At 43.3% G+C, this 25,938-nt stretch overlaps 1 protein-coding gene across 1 annotated transcript in view; it reads left to right on the top strand.

Annotated features, from left to right (window-relative positions):
- xylb (xylulokinase homolog (H. influenzae)) overlaps nt 1-25,938 on the top strand; it is a 202,915-nt gene that overhangs the window by 160,804 nt on the left and 16,173 nt on the right. The window contains exon 16 of the mRNA XM_052016789.1: nt 17,907-17,965. Coding sequence (XP_051872749.1) covers nt 17,907-17,965 — 59 coding nt within the window. The remainder of the gene's footprint in view (nt 1-17,906; nt 17,966-25,938) is intronic.

Genomic DNA, 25,938 nt, shown 5'->3' with positions numbered 1-25,938 from the left:
CTTCTTCCTATACTCCTGGTTTTGTGTCATATTTGAAAATGTATTTCACATTTTTCCAGGCTGCCATTTTCCTTATTTCAGTAATACGATGAAGCTGAAGCTAGCAACCAGTGAAGCTAGCAACAAGAATAGTTTGAGGTGATGTTTACAAAAGCATTTGTATAAATTGGGTCTGTTTTCCCTGTAATTAAGAAAATTGAGGGATGTTGTGGCTCTTAGATTGAATACCTTTATTCAAATTTCTACCCTTGCCAGAGTATTAAAATGGCACTACTGGCACATGACTTCCCATGCCCGCATTGTAATCTATGGTGTTCAGTAAGGAGCTGTTTTTGACACCCTCCAATTTCTCATCTAAGTGCTTCACCCCATCAACGTCAAAGGAAAACATGATATCAGCTTCATACCTGTATAGATGACACCTATCTCCATCTTGCCACCATTGTCTCTCAATTGCCAGAACTTGTCAGAGGAACAACTAAATATTGGGAAGGATGAACCCTTCATTCCCTGTACCCACCACCAACTGCACCTTCTACCTGGCATCTGAAACTGAACCAGATGTTCACACCTTGGTGTCATTTCACTGAGTGATGTTATTTGGACCACACATCTGCAGCATCAATAAGACTGCCTCCTTCCACCTTTGTAAAGTCACCCAACTCCACCCCTTTCCTCTGCTGAAATCATCAAGTATGCTGTTGTTAGCTCTAGCCATAACTACTCTGATGAATTTCTTCTGATCATCCAATTGTTTGCTATCTAGAATCATAGAGATAAACAGCATGTAAACAAGTCCTTTCTGACCACAGAGTCAGAATTGAATCTGGAGTCAGGATTGAACACCTATCTGTGTCTTTTTTTGCACTAATTCTTGTTCATCCAACATTTCAGTGGTTGTCACTTGGCCAGGTTAATCAAAATTTTAAAATGTTGTTCTGTTTTCAGAGGTTTGAACACTTTACCCTACCATTTCTCTGTAATAGTTTCATACCATTTTCCTCATTATCAGCAAAACAAAAGAGCTGGTCATTGACTACAGGAAGAGGGAGCGGTGCACATGCTCCTGTTTACATCAATGGCACTGAGGTTGAGAGGGTTGAGAGCTTCATGTTCCTAGAAGTAAACATCATCAATAGCCTGTCCTGGTCCAACCATCTGACACCATGGCCAAGAAAGTGCACCAGTGTCTCAATATCCTTAGGAGGCTAAAGAAATTTGGCATATCCCCTTTGACCCTCACCAATTTTTACAGATGCACCATAGAAAGCATCCTTTCTGGATGCATCATGATTTGGTATGGTAACTGCTCTACTCGTGACCACACAAAACTGCAGAGAGTTATGGACACAGCCCAGCGCATCACAGAAACCAGCCTCCCCTCCATGGACTCTTGTCTACTCTTCTCACTGCTTCAGCAAAGCAGTCAACATAATCAAAGACCCCACCCACTCTGGATGAATGTTTCCCGCCTCCCATTGGGCAGAAGATATAAAAGACTGAAAGCACATACCACCAGGCTCAAGGACAGCTTCTATCCCGCTGTTATGTCTATTGAACGATCCCCTAGTACGATAAGGATGGGTACTTGACCTCACAATTTACCTCATTATGGCCTTGCACCTTATTGTCTGCCTGCACTGCACTTTCTCTGTTACTTTAACGCTTTATTCTGCATTATGTTATTGCTTTCCCTTGTACTGCCTCAGTACACTGATGTGATGAAATGATCTGTATGGATGGCATGTGAAACAGGTTTATATCAACACCCCCCTTTTTTTTATCAGCATGTCCAAAACCCTTTTGGTTTTTAGTGGTTTCAACTATTTACAAACAAGTGTTTGGTACTGCCTCCTTTTCTTTCTTTTTCTTCAGGAGGGAACAATTAGCTAACACATGGCCAGGTTTCTTACAATAATAACAAGTACGTTCAGCAGGTTTCTCCGATACTGGCTTCTGATCATCCTTCCCCTTTGTACTATTTCCCAATTTAATTTCTGATTTACCTGGATTATCCCCATAACGCTTTTGAAATGTCTCAGTTTGTCCCAATTTAAACTTGTGGGTTAAAGCAAACTCATCTGCTAATTTAGCATTTTCTTGCAAAGTTGCCACCTCCTTCTCATTTAAATATGTTTTTAAGTCACTCTGGACACACCTTTTAAATTCTTCCACTAAAATCAACTCTTTCAGTCTGTTATAATCCTCATCTACATTCTTAGACGTGCACCATCATTCAAAATACACACCCTTTTCATTAGCAAATTCCATGCAAGTCTGGTTCACAGATTTCTTCAGATCCTTAAACTTTTGCCTATAAGCTTCAGGAACCAATTCATAGGCTTTAAGCACAGCCTGTTTTACTATCTCATAGTTAGTTGCCTCACTAACAGACAGGGCAGAATAAGCTTGTTGATCTTTACCTTTAATCACACTTTGTAACATGAGAGACCAACTATCAAGTGGCCACTTTCAGCTCTGAGCAACCTTTTCAAAATGTTGAAAATACTGATCAACCTGATCCTCCTCAAATGGAGGGACTAATCGAACCTCCCTACTGGCCATAAAGTTACCACCAGGATCAGAAACAGAACCCCTACGGCATCTCACTTCTAACTCATGCTGCCGCTTTCTCTCCTGTTCCTCCACTTCTATCACTATCCTCTTCATTTCTACCTCAAGCCTCCTGTGTTCCATCTCTAGTTTCCTTTTTCCATCTCCGCCTCAATCTCTAGCTTCCTTTGTTCAAACTGCATCTGTACCAGCTTCACCTGGGCATCAGAGATCTCTGGTTTACTCTCAGGAAACTGTTCTATCTCACTCACCTCAAACTCCCCCTCATCCACATAATAGCTATTATTCTCCGAATATTTGCCTTTTTCACAGACAGCTTTATTGCTTCAAGGTTTAACTTTTTAGCAACGCTCAACAACTCTGCCTTCTTCGCCCCCTGCAATTCCTCAAGGGTTAATGATACCAAAAATGCATCAACATCCATTGTTGCTGGTTTCCACACACACAAGCCAATCGAAAGGAAATTTATCAGTCTGATCGACAATCGATCGTTCCACAAGCCCCAATTTTGTTTCAAACCCAGACCTCTCGTATCAGTCTTGAGTTCGATCTCGGACGAGCCCCCAATTTGTTACGTACCAACAACAATAGAAACATAATGAGTTATGTTTAAATGTTAGAATCTATTTATTAATAACTACTTGTAATAATAAGAGAAATAAAAAACGTTAAATTCAGACACTGACCCCTTCCTGAAGTTTTTCACTGTACCTCGGCACGTGATAATAATAAACCGATTTACTAATAAACCAGTTTACCAATAATCTCCTCCTGTTCACTAATGCTGTTATCTCTGTTAATTCTGGTATCTTGTGCATACCCATTTTTAATTATTGCCACCTTGTCTGGGCTTCTACTCCCAAGGCCCTAGTTTCTGGAATTCCCTCTTTAAATTTATCTGCCTTTTTAATTCGCCGCCTTTAAGATGTCCTTTAAAACCCACCTATTTTGATCACTTCTATTTACATTGGCATGTATGGCTCAGAGTCAATTTTTATTTGACTATGCTCCTCTGAAGAGCCATGAGTTGTTACATTATTATCGTCTCTTCATAATATTAAAAATAACAATTGTATCAATAACAACACCAATAAATGATAGTTATTGGTGGTGTTGTTATTGATACGATTGTTATTTTTAATATTATAAAGAGAATAGATAATAATGATGTCTGTCAAACTACATCACTTCGTACTGATGATTGGAAACAGTGCTTGAAGGAACCAAATTCAGAACTAATCCAGAGATGCAAAGGTCATGATATTTATGGGAGTAGAATCAGAAGCCCAAAACTGCAAAACATTGCAGAAAAGACAAGTGGCTGTGGAGGTCCAGCTTAGTTTAATAGCAGAATCTTATTATTGTTGTTGTGGTACTTTTTCTTCTCTCAGGATGGGTGCAAGTGATCACTGGAGGGAAGGAGGTAGGCCATCATCAGGGCTGAGTGGTGGGAGAGAAATGCTTTAAGTTGGAAATGGGACAGGAGGCATTCCAGGAAATGATATATGTTTGGAGGCAGAGGAGAACGGACAGTGCAACGAACTGTGATTGTCTTTATTGGAATGTGGGATAGCTGTTATTGTTGGAGGGGTGAGACAAGGAGAGAGGCAGAATTGACACTTGTGGGATGTGACAAAGTCAGCATTAGGTGGCGGGTGGAAAAGGGAGAGAGATGCCGATGTTGAGGGTGCAGAGTGAGGCTGTATTGGGGGTGAAGGGTGGAGGTGATTTTTTTTTAATTTTTAAATTTCATTTACAGCGTGGTAACAGGCCCTTCCGGCCCAATAAGTCCACACCACCCATTTTAAACCCCCATATTAACCTACCCGTACGTCTTTAGAATGTGGGAGGAAACCAGAGCACCCGGAGGAAACCCACGCAGACACAGGAGAATGTACAAACTCCTTACTCAAACCCCGATCACTGGCGCTGTAATAGCGTCACTCTAACCGCTATGCTACCGTGCCACCCCTTATTTTACATAGAACACTATAGCATAGTACAGGCCCTTTGGCCCACAATGTTGTGCTGACATTTTATCCTGCTCTAAGATCTATCTAGCCCTTCCCTCCCACATAGCCCCCTATTTTTCTATCATTCATGTGTCTATCTAAGAGCCACTGAAATGTTCCTAATGTATCTGCCCCCACAACCTCTGCAGGCAGTGTGTTCCACGCACCTACCACTCTCTTTGTAAAAAAACTTACCTCTGACATCCCCCCTTATATCTTCCTCTAATCACCTTGAAATTATGCCCCCTTATGTTCGCCATTGTCACACTGGGAAAAAGTCTCTGACTGTCCACTCAATCTATGCCTCTTATCATCTTGTACAGCTCTATCAAGTCACCTTTCATCCTCCTTCTCTCCAAAGAGAAAAGCCCTAGCTCACTCAACCTATCCTCATAAGACATGCTCTCCAATCCAGGCAACATCCTGATAAATCTCCTCTGCACCCTCACTAAAGCTTCCACATCCTTTCTATAATGAGGCGACCAGAACAGAACACAATACTCCAAGTGTGGTCTGACCAGATTTCTATAGAGCTCCAACATTACCTCGTGGCTCTTGAACTCAGTACCCCGACTAATGAAGGCCACCACTCCATACGCCTTCTTAACAACCCTATCAACCTGCATGGCAACCTTGAGGGATCTATGGACGTGGAACTCAAGATCCCTCTGTTCCTCCACACTGCTAAGAGTCCTGCCATTAACCTTGTATTCTGCCTTCAAATTCGATCTCCCAAAGTGTATCACTTCACAGTTATCCGGGTTGCACTCCATCTGCCACTTCTCAGCCCAGCTCTGCATTCTATCAATAACCTTCAATACTATCTGCAACACCACCAACCTTTGTATCATCAGCAAACTTACTAACCCACCCTTCCACATCCTCATCCAAGTCATTTATAAAAATCACAAAGAGCAGGGGTCCCAGAGCAGATCCCTGTGGAACACCACTGGTCACCGACCTCCAGGCAGAATGCGCTCCATCTCCCTCCACCCTCTGCTTTTATGGGCAAGCCACTGATTGTGCCTTGGAAGGCTTTTGTGATTGAGGCAGGTAGCATGGGAAAGGTCATAAAAACAGAAAATGCTGGAAACATGCAGCCATTCAGGCACCATCTGTGGAAAGAGAGAATAGAGTCACTGTTTCAGTTCCGGGGCATCTTATCAGAGCTGTTAAGGGAAAAGAGATGTTGGAAGTGGTTTCAGGGAGAGAATGAGGCACGTGGTGGGGGACAGAAAAAGATAGGGAAGGACCAGGACTAAACTTTTTAAATTGGGGGAAGGCCAATTTGAATAGAATAAGACTGGATATGGCTAAAGTTGACTGGAAACATCTACTTGCAGACAAGTCTATGTCTGTACTGTAGGAATCATTCAAAGGAGAAATAACAAGAGATTAGAGTCAACATGTTCCTGTATGGTTAAAGGCCAGTGGTAACAAGTTCAGGGAATCCTCGATATCAAAGGTTATTGACAGTAGGATAAAGAGATAAAAGGAAACATATGGCAGGTATAGGCAACTAAAGATGAGCGAGGCCTGTCAGGATTCCAAAAGTAAGAGGTGCTTGAAAAAGAAATTAGGAAAGTAAAAATAGGTCATGAAATATCACTGGCAGACAGGATTAAAGTTAATCTGAAGGTGTTCTATATTAAGGGCCCATTAGGGACAAACAGGAGCAATCTGTGTATGGAGCCAGAAGGTATAGGTGGTCCTAAATGAACATTTTTCATTAGTATTCACTATGGAAATGGACCTTGTAGTAGAAGACTTTAGCAAAGGGGAAGGTGAAAGCCCACTGCAAGTCTCAATAAATAAAGAGGAGTTACTTGATACCTTAGCAGGCTTAAAGGTGGATAATTCCCCAGGGCCAGATGGAATCTATCCCAGGTTGCTGTGGGAGGCAAGAAAAGAGATTGCTGGGGCTTTAACCAATATTTTCAAATCCCCGCTAACCAGGAGTGAGGTTCCTGTTGATAGGAGAACCACAAATGTCCTCCTTTTGAAGAAGGGTGGCAGGAAAAAGACCTGTGAGCCTCACATCAATAGGAGGGAAGTTATTAGAAAGCAATGCTGAGAGACAGGATTAATGATCACATGTATCTAATCAGAGATGCCCAGTGTGACTTTGTCAAGGGCAGTTACTGTCTGACCAATCTGATTGAATTTTTTGAAGAGGTAACCAAGTGTATCAATGTGGGCAGGGCAGTAGATGTGATTTATATTGACTTCAGTAAGGCATTTGACAAGGTTCCAGATAGGAGACTGGTGCAAAGGTTAGGGTCCATGGGATCCAGGGAAATTTTGCAAACTGGATCTAAAATTGGCTCGCCAATAGGAAGTAGGAGGGTGATGGTAGAGGCTTGATTTTGTGATTAGATGCCTGTTACTAGTGATGTTCCTCAGGGCTGGGACCTTTGCTGTTAGTAATATATGTGAATGATGAGGATGTAGGAGGCGTGACCAGTAGCAGGTGACACTAGAGTAGTGTGGAGGGTAGTTGTAGGCTACAGGGTGATATTGATGTGTTGATGAAAAGGGCAGATGGAGTTCAATCCTGATAAATGTCATGTGATGCGTTCTGGTAGTACTAAAGTGACTAGGATATATATGATGAATGGTCGGGTCTTAGGAAGTACAGATGAACAGAGGGACCGTGGAACACAAGTCCAGAGATCCTTGAAGGTGGAAGTACAGGTCGGTAATATGGTTAGGAAAACATATGAGATACTGGCCTTTATTAGTTAGGGCACTGAATATAAAAGCAGGGAGGTTATGCTCCAACTTTATAAAACTGGAATACTGCATGCAGTTCTGGTCACCACACTAATAGGAAGAATGTGACAGCACTAGAGAGGGTGCAGAGGAGATTAACTAGGATGTTGCCTGGGATGGAGCATTTCTGTTGTGAGGAGAGGCTGGAGAAGCTAGGTCATTCCTCCTTGGAACAGAGGAGGTTAAGAGGGACATGATTCAGGTATATAAAATTATGGGGGATATAGATAGGATAGATTGCAGGAAACTTTTCCCCATATCAGAGATGGACAAAACAAGAGGGCATAGATTTAGATTAAGGGGGAAGAGATTCAGGGGGGATCTTCTTCATCCAGAGAGTGGTAGTACCCGGAATGCAGTGCCCAAGAAACTGGTTGAAGTTTCTAAATGAGCACTTGAATAGCTTAGGCATAGAAGGGTAAGGGCCAAATGCTGGGAGATGGGATTAATACGAATGGATGAAGTCGACTGGTCGGCGTGGATGTGGTTGGTCAAATGTGGTTGGTCAAATGGCCTGTTTCCATGCTGCATGTTTCTATGAGATGCATCAATCAGGGTAAGAGGGAAGAGTGATGTACGATCGACATACGTTAATTGAGTCCCACCTATCCACAACAGGATATTCAGATGTTCTGATGTTTGCTGCCATAAAAGATGTAAAACATGTTGGGGAATAATTCCCTATATTTCAGCCCATATGTTGTGATCCTATTTCCTTCCATCATTGGATTTTAATGTCAAGTTAAGAAATAGAGTCTCTAGAGAGACAATGCAACTGTTTAGTATTGCAAATGCAAATTAGCTAGATATTTTGCAGGCGATATGCTGAGGTTGTGGTGTATAAGTAGTAATTAATGACATGATGAGTGTTACGTGTTACATGTTGACAGGAACCTGTGATTCCTAAATCTTTCCACTGCTAGAGTATACCTCATGTTCTGGGTCTTTTCATAGAGGTCTTTATCAATTAATCTGCTGTTGTAATTGCATTTTAATTAATTAATTTACTCTTAGCTGTGAAACACACAATATATAAAAAGTGTTGAATATGCTTGCAAATATATATTTTAAAATGCTTTATACATCTTACAAAGTCAATGATCTTCCATAAGTTTGGGTGCATTTGGTTTGAAAGAGAAAACTTTAGTTGCCTCCTGAATCAACTGTGGTAGATGAGTGACCTTGTGTGATTCTTGAAACTAAAAGAGGAAGAAGGATGGGAAGGAGCTGTGCAGAGAAAAATAATGTCAGTAAATTTGCTCATACACATTGTGGTATCACTGTTTATGATTATGTAAGACCTATTTCTTCCCACGTGCAATGAAATGTCACCCAATATACTTGGGGCACAAAATTTGGTTGCATGGAACAAAAGATGGTGAATTGTTTCCACATAAGTGCCCAGTGCGTGCATATGTGGTATGATTTGTGTCAGATGCCTTACTGGTGCAACTGATGGTCACTGAAAGCATATAGAGTCATTGGCATGCAATAATAATTTGATACTAGTGCTGTCATTTTGGAACCTAAACTCAAATGTTATTGCCCTGTCATAACTTTGCACAGCTGAGCATGCATTCACCTACAGGAAGAACACTCCAGCCCCCACTCCTCCACTCCCAAACCCCCAAACAAGGGCTTTATTAATTGCTTTCAGATAAATTACTGATTATAGAAACTAGTGCAGACAGAAAAAGAATGACTGGATTATCTCCTCTCTTCCTCCTCTTCCACCTTATGCTGTTATAGCTGTTGCTACAATATTATTTTCCGAATTTGCTAATGCCTACAGAAGCTGAAGCATTTTGTCCTGACTTCAAATGTGTAGACATGGATGCATTTGCCTTTGATTGGGAGAATGAACAGGCAGCGTGCAGAGGGATGGGTGTGGTTTTGGAGAAATAGTTGTTCCCTAACAATCCAGGGACCTGGGTTCAAATCCCACCACGGCAGCTGTGGAATTTAAGTTCAGACAATAATTTGGAATTTTGGGGGAATAAAACACCAACTAGTCTCAGTAATAATGACAAGGAAGAGCTCCCAAATTGTTAAAAATCCAGCACAAATCTACCACTAATGTCCTTCAGGGGATGAAATCTACTGTCTTTACCCAGTCTGGCCTACCTGTGACTCCAGACACCACATGTGGTTGTCTTCTAAGTGCCCTCAAACTGGCCTAGCAAACTGCTGTACTACTACTGCTATAAGAAGGCTGGACACCACCAGCAAGAGCAGTTAGGGATGGGCAGTAAATGCCGGTCTTGCCAGCAATGCCCAGATCCCAAAAATAAATATAAAACAGAAATAAGGCTGCTGAAATTGGAAGGAAAAAGAGGACTAATAGGAGGAGAGGCCTGTCATCATCTGGAGACCATTCCTACCTGGTATCTGGCATACTAATTCTTCTGTTTATACTGTGAGGAATAATATGAGTCATCTGTGTTTCAGCAAGGATATTGTCCTTGCTGCCTCTTCCAGCCACAAATGCAAACGCATGCCATGGTGAGGTCTGGACTGCCATTGGCTGTCAAGATAATTGAAATCTTGAACTTCTATGCCTTTAGGTTGGAACTAGGCACTCCAGGTCGCAAACCTACACATTTATGACCACCAATGTTTCCGACTGTGGACCTAGCCACATACCTAGCCCATAGTCCAGATTCCCGGTGTTCCTGACCACAATCTCGGCTCAGGAACACAGGCTATTGATATTTCGCTACTTTCCTGCACAAGACATCAATGTAGCCTGTCTCATAGAGTCATAGAGTAATACAGCATGGAAACAGGGCCTCGGCCCAACTGGTCCATGCCAACCAAGATGCCTGTCTAAGCTAGTCCCATCTTCCCACATTTGGCCCATATTGCTCTAAACCTTTGCTATCCATGCCGTAGGTTTTACTGGACACCACTGGAAAGTACTTTGGAGGAACGCTCATTTATCAACACTCACAGTAATACACAGCAAACCTTGCGAATATATAGATCTACAGATAGTAAGTCAGTGGATAATATAGAACATCAAACAGTACCGCACAGGAACAGGTCCTTAATCGCACGATGCCAATCTAAACTAATCTAATCTGCCTGCACAAGGTCCATATTCCTCTATTCCCTGCCGGTTCATGTGTCTGTCTAAATGCCATTGCTGCCATATATGATGTACCTCTGCTGGCAGACCATTCCAGGCACCTACCACTCTCTGTGTAAAAACAAAACTTGCCTTGCAAATCATCTTTAAACTTTCTCCCTCTCACCTTAAACCTATGCTCTCTAGTATTTGACATTTCTACTTTTGGGGAAAAAACTGAAAATCTATCCTGTCTCTGCCTCGCATCATTTTATATACTTCTGTCAGTGAATGAGGACTTAGTAAATGCAAAAGCTTTGTTGCCACAAAATATGAGTTGGAACAGATCTTTGCCAAGCAGCCATTCTGCAACCTGGTGTGGAGGAGCCCCGTAGTTATGAGAAGAGCTGTTGTGAAGGTTCATGATGTCTATGTTATATTTGCAGATCTTTGCTAACAAGTAGCTGAGAAGCAGGGGTTGAAGGAAGAAGGGAGAAGGCAATCTAGGCAGCCCTTACCATCAATGTCAGCGTTATTAGTGGGATAAACTGACAGTACCCTCTGTTGTCCACACGTGCAGCTAATGCCGAAATCCAGAATTTATTGTCAGTAGTACCCTGTTGCAGGATTTGCCTGTAGAATTAATGCAGAAAGCACTCTTATGAGGTGAACAAACTATTTATACACTGCTCTTGCTTGAGGACCAATTAAAAAACTTGTCTTGATTAAGCAGGAGTAATTGAGATTTTAATAGTGCGTTTAGACACAGTTATTGCTGAACATCTCACTAGCTCATAAAAATTAATTTTACAAATGTGCAGTCTCACTCCATTAGAAAGAAATAAAGATGCTGCAGATTTAATAATAAAAATTTAAACTTTGAAGTTTGTTATTTATGTTTTCCCATTAATCTTTTCTGTATATTCCATGTTTATCTTTCTGTACAGTGATTTATAACTCCTGCTTTGCCTTCTGTTGAATAAACAGTATAATGGGGTGAATGGTCACCTTGCTCCCTATCCAGTTTATAACCCCAACAGGTCCTCTATAAAGCTGCCAATTCCAGTTTGGCAAAGAGGTAGTCTGCTAAAGCTTTGCGGGCCTTTTTCTGAGGTTAAGGGGGATGGTGCAAGAGTGGAGGCAAGGAGAAGGGGAAGGCGGTGGCATTTCTTTGCTGATGCCTGTAAAATCCAAACAATCTATTGGGTGGGACAGATATTACAGAAGAAGAGTTTGTCATCAGTAGACGCATTTGGAGTATAGATTGGAAACACTGGGATAGCAACTAGTCCTCAGCCACTTTTGCTAAATGACTATAGACTGCATCACCTCGCTATGAGTGACTGCAGTTTGGGTTAACTGGCTGCTGGACAACGCTGAGGGATTGTTGGAGTGCCAGTGATGTGGGCATGAATGCTGTCATCCTGAGGAAAGACAGCAGATTTGTGCTCAGCAAGGTGTCCCCCCTCCTCCAGGGAAGGCTATCACTAATTCTCAGAATCTGCTGGAGGACACATTACATCAATGCTGCGACATCTTCAGAACCCTTTAAAATATAGGGCTTCAGAGCCAAGATGGCAGCAGGCTGATCTTGTATGATAGAAGTCTGAGCTGGGGCATTTGTTGACTGTTGAAAGCTGAGAGTCCAGCTATTGAACAGCCCACCATGATTGGTATGGAGCTGGGACTACTTCCATTGCTGGAAAGCTTGGTCTCTAGGCTCCTTGCAAAGCCACTTGGAAGGTTGGAGCTGGACTGTGCACTGGGTCGTGCCTAACAGTGGCATGGAAAGATGCATTGTTGAGGACAAGATCAAGTACGCTTATCTCTTATATTGGTTCACTGACTACCTGCCACAGGCCTTGCTTGGCAGCTATGTTTTTCAAAGGCTCAGCAAGATAAGATTTATTTATCAGTCATATGTACATGGAAACACACAGTGAAATGTGCCTTTTTGCATTACTGAGAATATGCTGGGGGCAGCCTGCAAGTGTTGCCACTCTTCCGGCACCAACATAGCACACACCCATAGCTCCTAGCCTGTACGTCTTTGGAACGTGGGAGGAAACCGGAGCACCCAGAGGAAACCTACGCAGATATGGGGAGAACGTACAAACTCCTTACAGACAGAGGTAGAATTGAACCCGGGTCGCTGGCGCTGTAATAGCGTTACGCTAACCGCTACACTACCGTGCCGCCACAGTCGCTGCTGGTGCTCCCATATCATCCTTGGTGATGGATGTTGAAGTCACCCACCCAGAGTACATTCTGTGCCCTGCTTTTTTTAGTGCTTCTTCCAAGTATTGCTCAACATGATGGACTGCTGATTCATCAGCTGAGGGAGTATGGTCAGCGTTAATTAGGAGGAGGATTCCTTGCCCGGATTAATAATCCAGAGACATGAGTTGAACCCACTGCGACAGCTGGGGAATTTAAATTTAGTTTGTCCAGAATAAAAGGCCAGACAGTCGTGTTTTACTCTGAAGCTAGTGAATTATAAAATTCTATGCTTTTCACTAATTGAATCATAGAATCATACAATGTGGAAAGTCCTACAGCCCACTGAGTTTGTGCTGACCATCAGCACCCATTTACTCTAATCCTACACTAATCCTATTTTATTCTCTCCACATTCCCATCAACTTCCCCCCCCCCCGTTCCGATTCCACCATTCACCTCCACACTAGGGGCAACTCACTACCAAACCATACATTTAGGATATGAAAGAAAACCAGGGAACTGGGGGAAGCCAACACTGTCACAGGGACCACATGCAGACTCCACACAGACAGTGCGGGAGGTCAGGACTGAAACCGGAGCGCTAGAGCTGTCAGTGAGGCAGCAGCTCCACCAGGTGCACTACTATGCCACAGGAAGGAAATCTGCCATTCTTACCCAGTCTGCCTCAGTACAACTCCAGACCCACTAGTGGGTTTCATCTGGCCAGATGCCACTTGGTTCCCTACAGTAAGTAGTGGCCTAGCTGATGACAGCCAGAGAAGATGTAGGATGTTGCCTGTGTCTGCGTGGGTTTCCTCCGGGTGCTCCGGTTTCCTCCCACATCCCAAAGACGTACGGGTTAGGAAGTTGTGGGCATGCTATGTTGGCGCCGAAAGCGTGGTGACACTTGTGGGCTGCCCCCAGAACACTCTATGCAAACGATGCATTTCACTGTGTGTTTTGATGTACATGTGACTAATAAAGATATCTTATAAGAATTATAAAAAAATGAGGAGACTAAGCTGGAATTGTTTACCTTGGAACAAAGGAAGATTTAATTGTGGTGTATAATTTTATGGGAAGCCTGGATGGGGAAACAGAATGCAGATAGGTCGATAAACAGGGGGCATGCATTTAAATTCATTGTGGAAGGATTACAAGGGAGTTGGGAAAAATATTTTTACTTGATGAATGGGAAGGATCTATAGCTCACTATCTAAAAGAATGGTGGGAACAGAATCCCTCACCACATTCAATATATTTCTGGATGACCATTTGAGAAGCTGTTAGCAATGCTAAAGAACAAGAGCTTAGAACCATAGAACCATAGAGTAATACAGCACAGTACAGGCCCTTTGGCCCACCATGTTGTGCCAACCTTTAAACCACGCCTAAGCCTATCTAATCCCTTCCTCCCACATATTCCCCTATTTTAAATTCCTCCATATGCTTAGCTAACAATCTCTTGAACTTGACCAATGTATCAGCCTCCACCACCACCCCAGGCTGTGCATTCCATGCACCAACCACTCTCTGGGTGAAAAACCTCCCTCTGATATCTCCCTTGAACTTCCCACCCATTACCTTAAAGCCATGCCCTCTTGTATTGAGCATTGGTGCCCTGGGAAAGAGGCGCTGGCTGTCTACTCTTATCTATTCTTTCTAATATTTTGTATACCTCTATCATGTCTCCCCTCATCCTCTTTCTCTCCAACGAGTAGAGCCCCAGCTCCCTTAGTCTCTCCTCATAATCGATACTCTCCAATCCAGGCAGCATCCTGGTAAACCTCCTCTGCACCCTCTCCAATGCTTCCACATCCTTCCTATAATGAGGTGACCAGAACTGGACACATTACTCTTAAGTGTGGCCTAACCAGAGTTTTGTAGAGCTGCGTCATTACCTCGCAGCTCTTAAACTTGATCCCATGACTTATGAAAGCCAACATCCTATAAGCTTTCTTAACTACCCTATCTACCTGTGAGGCAACTTTCAGTGATCTGTGGATATGAACCCCCCAGCTCCCTCTGCTCCTCCACACTCCCCAGAATCCTGCCATTAACCTTGTAGTCCGCCATGGAGTTCACCCTTCCAAAGTATACGTTGGATGTGGATTAATCTAAAGTCCATTTTTGGTTTGCATAGACACAATGGTTTCCTGAGTGGTAAATTTCTATGATTTACCTTGTGAACGAAAAAGAAACTCTGTGCACTGGCATTTCCCAGGCTAAGAAACACAAATACGTGGAAACATAAATATTATATAGTCCTGGCCTGCTGAACTCCTTGGCTCTCTTTGTAAAGTGCTGGAGCTAATTGACTAACACATCTCTGCACTGCAGCCTGTGTTATCTCCCATGATCGCCTGAAATGACTGTGCTGAAATAGTTGAGTAAGTTCATCACCTGGTTAGACCACATTTAGAGTATTGCATTCAGTTCTGGTTGCGTCATGTGGAGACTTTGGAGAGGGTGCAGAGGAGGTTTACCAGGATGCTACCTGGTTTGGAGGACATGTGCTATGAGGAGAAGTTGGACAAGCTGGGGCTGTATTCTCTAGAGTGGCGGAGGCTGAGGGGAGATTTGATAGAAGTTTATAAAATTATGTGAGGCATAGAGTAGACAGCCGGTATCTATTTCCCAGGATTGAAATGTTTTTTTATGCAGAGGGTGGTGGGAGCCTGGAATGCAATGCCAGGGATGGTGGTAGAGGCAGATAGCATAGGAGCATTTAAAAGACTCTTAGTTAGGCACATGAATATGCAGAGAAGGGAGGGATATGGTCAATGTGTGGGGAAGAGGGATTAGATTAATTCGGCGTCATTGGTTTAATTAGTTCGGCACAATTCATTTGCTGAAGGGCCTGTCCTGTGCTGTATTATTCTATGTTAGAGTATGAGAATTGCCATTCAGCCTGCTGAGCCTACTCTGTCATTCAACGTGATCATGGCTGATCATCCAAATTAGTACCTGTGCTTGCTTTCTTCCTATATCCCTTGCTCCTTTAAGCCATTACTACTATATCTTAATTCTTCCTTGAGGATATTTAACAAATAGGCTTCAGCCTCCTTCTGTGGTAGAGAATTCCACAGGCTCACCAGTCTTTGGGGGAAGACATTTCTCCACATTTCAGTGCTGAATGACCTATCTTACATAATTAGGCTGCGACCCCTGGACTTCCTCACCACTGGGAACATCTTTCCTGATCTAGTCTGTCCAGTTCTGTCAAGATTTTATAAGTTTCATTGGGATCCACTCTCATTCTTCAAGTAACGATAAGCCAAATCATTCCAATCCCTCTTCATCTCAGTTGTGCCATCCTAGGAATCAGTCTGGTGAACTTTTACTGCGTTCCCTCTATAGCAAGAACACACTTTCTTAGATAAGAGCAAAACTGTAAACTTTACTTAAGGTATAGTTTCACCAAGTTCCTGTACAACTGCAGTAAGACAGCCCTGCTCCTGTACTCAATTCTTCTCGCTGTGAAGTACAACATACTATTCCACCTCCCTTTCCTATCAGATTCCATCATCTGCAGCCCTTTGTTGCCTCCACCTATCACCTCCCGGCCTCTGTTGCTATTTCCATCCTTCCGTCTTCCATCTGCCGATCATTCCTCCTTACCTGATCCACCTATCGCCTGCCAGCTCTTGCCCCAGCCTTCCCCTCACCTCTTTATACTGGCCATCTCCCCTCCATTCTTTCCGTCCTGATGAAGGGTTTTAATTTCCCCCTACAGATGCTGCCTGACCCATTGAGTTCCAACAGTTTGTTTTTTCTCCAGATTCCAGCATCGGCAGTCACTTGTGTCTCCAACATACTATTTGCCTTTTTTAAAAAAGTTGTCATTAGCCTAATAGTTATATTTACAATTACAAACCAATGAAAGTTTAGCAAAAAGGATTTTTTAAAATTTGTTTACAGTGCTACATATGTTCCTTGTATTTTAGCAAGCCAAAGATTTTGGACAGTTGCTTGCAGTGCTGCAGAGATTTGACTGAATGAAAGATGAGTCACAGTAAAATCTTTTCCAATACGAGATTTGTTACAGATAATCCCCAAAGTACTATCTTCATAAAAGAAGCTTTCCCATGAACAATGAGGCTTAGTAAAATGTTATAGTGGTGCAGTTTAAATCTACCTGAAGCACAAAGATGGTGTTTATCTTGGTGTCAAAACTCATTTTCTAATCCACAGGAGATGCTCAGATCCTGGACAGATGACGTATTGTGGTCTTGAGATTCATTGGAGAATAAATATGCCAGCATGTGACAAAAAGACATAATCTAAGATATTGCTTTAGAGGCTTCAAAGCAAAATATAGGGAGCTGTAATTGTAAATGTAAAGAGTTGCACTGGAATAGGGGTAAAGATATGAATGAGACAGTAGTGAGGAATCAAATAGATTTGCTTTCACATGAAAAGGGTGGCTAATAAAGCATTAGTGTCAGCCTTGACTGAGTTGTAGTACGTTCCCTTTTGAGTTGGAAGTTCATGGTCCCGCTCTAGAAATGTAAGCACGTAATGTAGGCTGACACATCTGTGCAGTACTGAGAGAGTGCTTTAGTGTTGGAAATCTTGACATTCAGATGAGACATTAGACTCTCCACCCTCAGCAGGCAAAAGAACATCTCATGGCACTAATCACAAAGCAGCGGGTTAGTTCTTCTAGTGACCTAACTGATTTCTATTCTTAAATCTACACTAAAACAAAACAGATTATCTGGCCTTTTATCGCATTTCTGCCCACGACTTGATTCTCTGCAAAACCGACCATAGTATTTGTCTATGTGACAACAGAAACACTACAGACCTGCTTCAGCAAATATACTGAGGTTGTGCAGCGTCTGTGAATGTGTTTCCTTTTCTCTTTTCCCTCTCTTATCCTCATTTACCAAGTCAGATATTAAACAGGATGGGACAGATTCTAAGTGTTGGATAACATTTTGAGGCTTCCATTCTGAAATTCCTTTGCTGTTCATAACTCAGATTCTAAATCTCGTGAAATCGAATGGAAAAAATGGAGCTTCTAAAACCTTTTGTTATGCCATCTGTGCCTTGGAAATTAATAGACATCTCATTTAAATATCGTGAGCTTAAAAGAGGATGGGTTGCAACATTATAAAAGCTACAACTGCATTTGGGATTATCTCATTCAAGAACATTTGATCATAATACTAGTAAAGCATTCAAGGTACTTGATGTAAGATTACCAGCTTTGTGCCTTTTTCACAGAAATATTCTAATTCTTATTTCTGTTACAGTGAAAGGGACCAGAGTTCTGGCCACTGGAGGTGCTTCCACAAACGCAGATATCCTACAGGTAGGAAGGAGAGCCATCACCTTTCACGTAGCTCCACCCTATGGCTAATATGGTTGTTCCCTGACTTAGAACTTCTGGATTCAGCTGGACTCTGACTCCTGAAGGTCAGCACACTTCACCAAGTTCCATACCAGATCGAAGTGAATGCTAGCCCCCATCTCTTGGGTAGTAGGTAGTCACTGTACAATGGAGGCAGTTGATGTTTCAGATCAAGACCCTTCTGGACTGAAAGAGTAGAGGGGAGATAGCTAGAATAAAGAGGTGAGGGGAAGGGGTGGGGCAAGAGCTGGCAGGCAATAGGTGGATCCAGGTGAGGAGGGGTGATAGGCAGATGGAGGATGGAAGGGTGGAAATAGCGACAGAGGCTGGGAGGTGATGGGTGCAGGTGACAGAGGACGGGAAGGTGGTTTGATGGAATCTGATAGGAAAGGAAGGTGGAGCGTGGAACCAAATAAAGGTGGTGGGGTGGGCAGGTGGAAACAGAAGGGGGAGGGCACCCAGTGGGAGGAGTGTGTGGGCAATGGGCAGATGGTGTGGGTGGAGGAGGGGAAAGAAATTGATTGATAGGGTGAGTGTGTCTGTAATTCTGAAGACCAGGAGGAGAGAGAATGGGACAGAGGGGAGCAGGTTACCTGAAATTGGAGAATTTATTGTTCATCGCCATCACGTTGTAGACTACCCAGGCGGAATATGAGGTGCTGTTCCTCCAGTCACTGTATGATACCAGATTTGTCAGCTGGAGCACTAGAAATGAAATACTGTCTGAGTCACCCACAGCATTCCCAAAAGCAAAAAAAATGCAATGGACAATTGATGTGTGCCCACCAGATGCTCATATTCCAACCCCTCAATGAGTCAGTAAGAAGTTGTGATGAAGCAATGCTTGTCTCCAGTTGGAGTATGTTACATAGATTCATGAGCAAGATGATACCTGACTTTATAGTGACCTGGAGTTTGTTTCCAAGTCACCAGAGATCTGGTAACTTCCATAAATTACTGGAGGCTCCGGAACAAATCCGTTAGTTTCCAGGTGTGGTTATCACAGTCTAGGCACCAGAGGTTGAGGAATGTTTTTCTGCTTGGCTCCTGAATTACTCTTTCACATGTGTAATGCCCCGTAATTACCACCACCTTCCACCATCACAACTAGTTCAAAGTCAATTAATGCTGTTGGTTTCAGTGCACAAGGTAATTAACATTTGAGAGACACAGGTAACATCTGAGGCTTTGTATTTATAACTGACCAGATGGTGAGGTAAAATTAAAAACAAAACCCTGTCATTATTTTTATCAGCTTCTCAATTTTGCAACAATTTCTGCTCACTCAGTCACTATGTTGGGGCTGCCTCCATAAAGTTAACGTTAGAATTTTCAAATATAAACAGAAAATGCTGGAAACACTCACCAAGTCAGGCAGCATCTGTGGAAAGAGAAGCAGAGTTAATGTTTCATATCTGAGATCCTTTGTTAGGACTGGGAAACAGAGATAAAAGAGGTCATTTCAGTCGCACAGAAGAGCGCGATGAAAGGTAGGATGTGGTCCGTCTGGTCCGAGGGAGAACGGAATTTGCTGTTGGTCTTGGAACGTAGGTTCTCAGGTAAGAAAAACAATAATGTTTTTGATTGCTTATGAGCTCGGTTCCAAGACCAGTAAGCAAATTTTGGATAAGAGGCAAACAGTGGAGTTTATTAAACTTAAGGAAAGTCGGAGTAATGTTGGAGTGGTGGATGAAAGGGTAATTATGGAGAATCCTACCGATGAGGAAGATGTAGGTAATGTTAGTGTAGTTGTGAGTGGTTCTGGGGATAATAATTTTGATATACATGTTGATAAAATTGATATACCTGTTCCTAGAGATGATTTTAGTAATTTTAACAATAGCAGTTTTAGAACATAGAACATTGAAAAACTACAGCACAATTCAGGCTCTTCAGCCCACAAAGCTGTGCCGAACATGTCCCTACCCTAGAAATTACTGGCCTTACCTATAGCTCTCTATTTTTCTCAGCTCCATGTACCTATCCAACAGTCTCTTAGAAGACCCTTTTGTATCCACCTCCACCACTGTTGCTGGCAGCCCATTCCACGCACTCACCACAGAGAGTGAGTAAAAAACTTACCCCTGACATCTCCTCTATACCTACTCCCCAGCACCTTAAACCTATGTCCTCTTGTGGCCACCATTTCAGCCCTGGGGAAAAGCCTCTGACTATCTACCCGATCAATACCTCTCATCATCTTATATACCTCTATCAGGTCCCCCCTCATCCTCCGTCACTCAAGGAGAAAAGGCCGAGTTCCCTCAACCTCGTTCATAAGGCATGCTCCGCATTCCAGGCAGCATCCTTGTAAATCTCCTCTGCACCCTTTCTATGGCTTCCACATCCTTCCTGTAGTGAGGTGACCAGAACTGAGCGCAGTACTCCAAGTGGGGTCTAACCAGGGGCCTATATAGCTGCAACAATACCTCTCGGCTTCTAAATTCACTTCCCCAATTGATGAAGGACAATACACCATATGACTTCTTAACCACAGAGTCAACCTGCACAGCCACTTTGAGCGTCCTATGGACTCGGACCCCCAAGATCCCTCTGATCCTCCACACTGCCAAGGGTCCTACCATTAATACTATATTCTGCCACAGGATATCCATTGCTCAACTCCTGGGTGAGGTAGAAATTCTTTTAGCAGGGAGAGATCCTGGCGCTAAAGGTAAGAGTTTGCAGGGAAAGAGTTGCAGGGAAGATGGGGGAGGAAATGATAGAACAAAGAATGTCTGTGATGGGGGTGAGACCAGATCAAATAGGTTAATGTGGCAGTTAGAGTCAGATTATCCTTCTTTACTATCCTTCTGTCTATGTTATGCATTGCTAATAATAGGGCTGTGGTACCCTGCCCAGAAAGTCAGGTTGCACTACTGAAGAGAGGTGCTGAAGCTGCAATGCAGAACTATGTGGGTCACGCTGAAGACCACCATGACTGGCATCTGTAAAAGAGACTCTTGACTTCTGTACCAAGAAGAACCAGGACTGGTTTGATGAGAAAGACAAGAAGATTGAGGAGTTAATCAGTCGCAAAAGTTCTTGAATCAAAGTGGAGCTTCCAATCCAAATGATAAGGACATTTCTACACGCACCTAAAGGCAGGTCCAGCAGAAAACCCATGACATAAAGATGAAGAGGGCGCAGGAAGCTTTGCAACTCTGTAACATCCGTGACATGCATTAGTGTCTTCAGCATTGTAAAAAGCCACCTATAGTCCAAACACCCAAGGTCCCATTTCACTGAGAGCCAAGAACAGGGGAAGTGAACTCATCAGGGATAGAGAGGCAGTCATTGCCTGCTGAAAAGATCTCTTTGAAGACCTCCTCAACCATGACTGTGTACTTGACAAAAGTTCTCTGGACTCAGCAACCTACTTGGGCCAGCCTTGGCACCACTCCTGACCAACAGGAAGTCCAGTAGGCCATATCCCAACTCAAAAATCACAAAGCCTTGAGCTTCCTGCCAAAATCCTAAAGTTCAGCACTGGAGCTTCAGTCACAACTTCACAATCTCATCATTCACATCTGGAAAATGGAGGATATGCCAGAAGATCTCAGGAATACCATAATAGTGACCGTCTTCAATATAGGAGACAAATACAATTGTGGTAACTGCAGAGGGATCTCCTTGCTGTTTGCAACAGTGCAAGTTATCACCAGTGTCCTCCTGAACTGCTTACTTTCAGTGGCTGATGAACAGATCCCAGAATCACAGTGTGGCTTCCGTCCATTTAGTCGCTCCCAGAAGTTTGCAGGGAGCAGGAGTAACACCAACAGATGGCCTCCTTTGACCTCATGAAAGCCTTTGACACCATCAATCATGAAGGACTGTTGGACACCCTCCTCAAGTCTAGCTGCCCACAGAAATTTGCTACATCTTATGTTTGCTCTGCCACAGTCCGCAAGCCACAGTACTAACCAGTCTACTACACTCTGTGAAGACCAGTGTCAAAACATGGCTGTGCCATTGCCCTGACACTTTTCTCATTCTTGCTCACCGCAGTGTTGCATCTCACATCGACAAACTTCCCATGGGCGTGAAGTTAATTTTCAGAATTAACAGGAAATTGTTCAATCTATGGCAACTACAATTCAGAACCAAGGTCACCCAAAACTACAATATGCCAACAACGTTTGCATTTGCACACACACAGGGGCCAAGCTCCAAGACATCGTTGACTTGTTACCAAAGCACATAGAGGATGGGCTTTACACTTAACACCTATAAGACCAATGTCTTCGAGGTTCAGTGTGAGACCTTGGAAAATGTGCATCAGTTCATATATTGGGAACCATCTCTCAACGAAGGTAGACATTGATGATGAAACTCACCAATGATTTCAATACACCAGCCAGCCTTTGGTTGATTGAGGAAAGGGGTATTTAAAGATAAAGACCTAGCACAAAAATCATGGTCTCTTGAACAACCTTGATCCCTGCCCTCTAATGTGCTTCTCAGATGTGGATCACCTACAGCAAGCACCAGCAATGATGTCTTTGCAAAACTGCCCAAATTCAGTGGAATGAAGAGGTGACCAGACAGATTGACGAGGGTAGTGCAGTAGATGTGTTCTATGTGGATTTTAGTAAGGCGCTTGACAAGGTTCCACATGGTAGGCTTTTTCAGAAGGTCAGAGGGCATGGGATCCAGGGAAGCTTGGCCATGTGGATTCAGAATTGGCTTGCCTGTAGAAAGCAGAGGGTTGTGGTGGAGGGAGTGCATTCAGATTGGAGGGCTGTGACCAGCCGTGTCCCACAAGGATCGGTTCTGGGACCACTGCTTTTCGTGATTTTTATTGATGACTTAGATGAGGTGGTAGAAGGGTGGGTTGGCAAGTTGGCAGATGACACAAATGTTGGTGGTATTGTGGATAGTGTGGAGGGCTGTCGGAGCTTACAGAGGGATATTGATAGGATGCAGAGCTGGGCTGAGAAGTGGCAGATGGAGTTCAATCCGGAGGTGTGAGGTGGTACACTTTGGGAGGACAAATTCCGAGGCAGAGTACAAAGTTAATGGCAGGATTCTGGGTAGTGCAGAGGAACAGAGGGATCTGGGGGTCCATATCCACAGATCCCTGAAAGTTGCCGCACAGGTGGATGGGGTAATTAAGAAAACTTATGGGATGTTAGCATTCATAAGTCGTGGGATCGAGTTGAAGAGCTGTGAGATAATGATGCAGCTTTACAAAACTCTGGTTAGACCACACTTAGAGTACTGTGTCCAGTTCTGGTCACGTCATTTATAGGAAGGATGTGGAAGCGTTGGAAAGGGTGCAGAGGAGGTTTACCAGGATGCTGCCTGGTTTAGAGAGTATGCATTATGAAGAGAGACAAGGGAGTTAGGGCTTTACTTTTTGGAGAGAAGGAGGATGAGAGGAGACATGATAGAGGTGTACAAAATATTAACGGGAATAGATAGAGTGGATAGCCAGTGCCTCTTTCCCAGGGCACCAATGCTGAATACAAGAGGGCATGGCTTTAAAGTAATGGGTGGGAAGTTCAAGGGAGATATCAGAGGAAGGTTTTTTACCCAGAGGGTGGTTGGGACATGGAATGTGCTGCCTGGAGTGGTGGTGGAAGCAGGTACATTGGTCAAGTTCAAGAGATTGCTAGATAAGCATATGGAGGAATTTAAAATAGAGGGATATGTGGGAGGAAGGGGTTAGATAGTCTTAGGTGAGGTTTAAAGGTCGGCATAACATGGTGGGCCGAAGGGCCTGTATTGTGCTGTATTGTTCTATGTTCTATGTCAGTGTCCTCTCCCAGGTCTTAGTTATGTCCAGCCGACCACATTGGGCAATCCATTTTGTTTGCATGCCCAACATCCCAAGACTGCCAAAGCAGGCACTCTGTTCTGAGCTCTGTTGTGGGAGCAGATTACCAGGACAGAGTAAAGGATTCAAGGAATTGCTGAAAACTTCCTTGAAGGATTACAGCACCCACACCGACTCATGTAACCCTCTCGTCCATGACTGCTCAAAGTGAAGAAGTACCATTGGAGGTGGTTTTGAGAACTTCGAGTTTATGCATCAGGAACACACAGAGGCCCTATGTAAGTAGTGGAAGGAGCGCACCATCTCACAGACTACCTACCCGGCTGCCTGTCCATCTCCACCTGCCCTAGTTATGCATCTCCCACATGGGCATTTCATTCTTCAGAACCCATATAATCAAGTCATTCTCAATTCTGAGGGACTGCCTTAGAAAGAAGACTTCTATGCAGTGGTGAAACCAAGCTCCTACTTACTCCAGCAGAGTAGAGAAGATTGTAGGATGACTGTGATCAACCCTGAGTCTAGGTGGCTCAGTTTAGGATTACATCTTCTTGCCATTAGTTGGAATATTGTGTGCAATTCTGGTTGCTGCAGTATAGGAAAGATATGATTGCACTGGAGAGAGTGCTGAGGAAATTCACCAGGATGTTGCCTTGAATGGAATAATTCAGCTATGAGGAGAGGTTGAATAGGCTGTTTTTTCTCTCTTGGAGCAGAGGAGGCTGAGGGGAGACCTGATAGAGGTATACATAATTATGAGAGACATAGATAGTGTAAGTAGTAAGAAACTTTCCCCCATGGCAGAGGTGTCTAAGTCCAGAGAACATAGGTTAACAAACAACCTGCAGGAGGAACTCAGCAGGTCGAGCAGCATCTGTGGGAGGAAAGAAATTGTCATCCAAAGTCCTGATGCAGGGTTTCGACTTGAAATGTTGACAGCCTGGAAGTTCCTTCTAACAGTGGAATCTACAGCCATAGCAGTACCAGTCTGAGCTTGACTGATAGCAAACTGATGCAAAATGGCTTTAGAACTTCCACACATTCTCTGGGTGGGCTCTCCTGTACTACAGTGGAAGTCCCTGCCTCTAGCTGCTCCACCCATGGTTGGCTTTACAAGTGTTGTTGCTGCTCACCACTCACCGATGTGTAATGTTGGAGCTGCACTTGCTTCTGAACATCTGATACAGCCTGAACAATGTCTCTGTTATCTCCATCTACTCAGTGTCTGTAGGAACCACTAAAGAGTTTTCAGCTGAGCCTCCTGGAGAAGAACTAATGTGCAAACTTGCCCTCCAGGCAGCTTGCAAACTTTCAATTGTTTTCCTAGCAAAATGGTCCAGATCCCACCTATAGATGGAATATTCACTTATGTGCCCATTCCTTCATCTCATCAAAATTTCTTGCAACTTCCTTTTGTCACCAAAGTTTTTTTTACTATGGCTTATTTTAGAAATGCTGTTTCTCCAAATCTTTAGTGTATCCTGTGGGCAGAAAACACTTCAAAAACGGAGTTAAATAGGACACTGTTACTCAAGTGAAACCTGTCCATCGATCAAAAAATAATTTGCTGTCCTCCCCTCTGATTCCATGTTCTTGTCAAAAGCTTTCCCAAGGTCATTTTACATCAGATTCATTTCAGATCCTATGTCTGTCACCTCTAAGGGATTCTTCTAAGTTTGGTCAAGCACTATCTTCTTGTCTAGAATCAGTTGACACAGATTTAAATTATTTTTCTCTATGCCTCAATGTTTAGTGGTTGCACCTTTATATAAGGATTCCAAAATTCCAAAACAGAAGTTAAACAACAGCAACAGCTTGTATTGGCAAAGTACTTAAAAACATAAGAAAACATCACAGGCTTCACTGGCATGCAGTCAAACACAAAATCAGCTCTGTGCTAAAGTATTTTGTTTAATGTAATTTTTCCAAAAGCTTTATCAAAGCAGTGGAAAAGTTAGGGGTGAATTCTAAATCTCGGGTCTGTGGTCAGTTGACAACACAGCTACCAACGGTGGGGCAAAGACAGGAATATGCACTGCTCAAGAATCGAGGCATGCAAACTCTTGCTGCTAGTCCAGTAGATTAACACTGCACTCAAGCAGCATCTAGCATTTTCCCCCTTTGGCTCTTACAGGCCATAACTTTGCTCTTGTAA

This window comes from Pristis pectinata, chromosome 5, assembly GCF_009764475.1.
Source record: "Pristis pectinata isolate sPriPec2 chromosome 5, sPriPec2.1.pri, whole genome shotgun sequence".
In the NCBI taxonomy this organism is placed as follows: domain Eukaryota; kingdom Metazoa; phylum Chordata; class Chondrichthyes; order Rhinopristiformes; family Pristidae; genus Pristis; species Pristis pectinata.
Note: the sequence above shows the minus strand (reverse complement) of the source record. Positions and strands in the feature narration are given on the sequence as shown.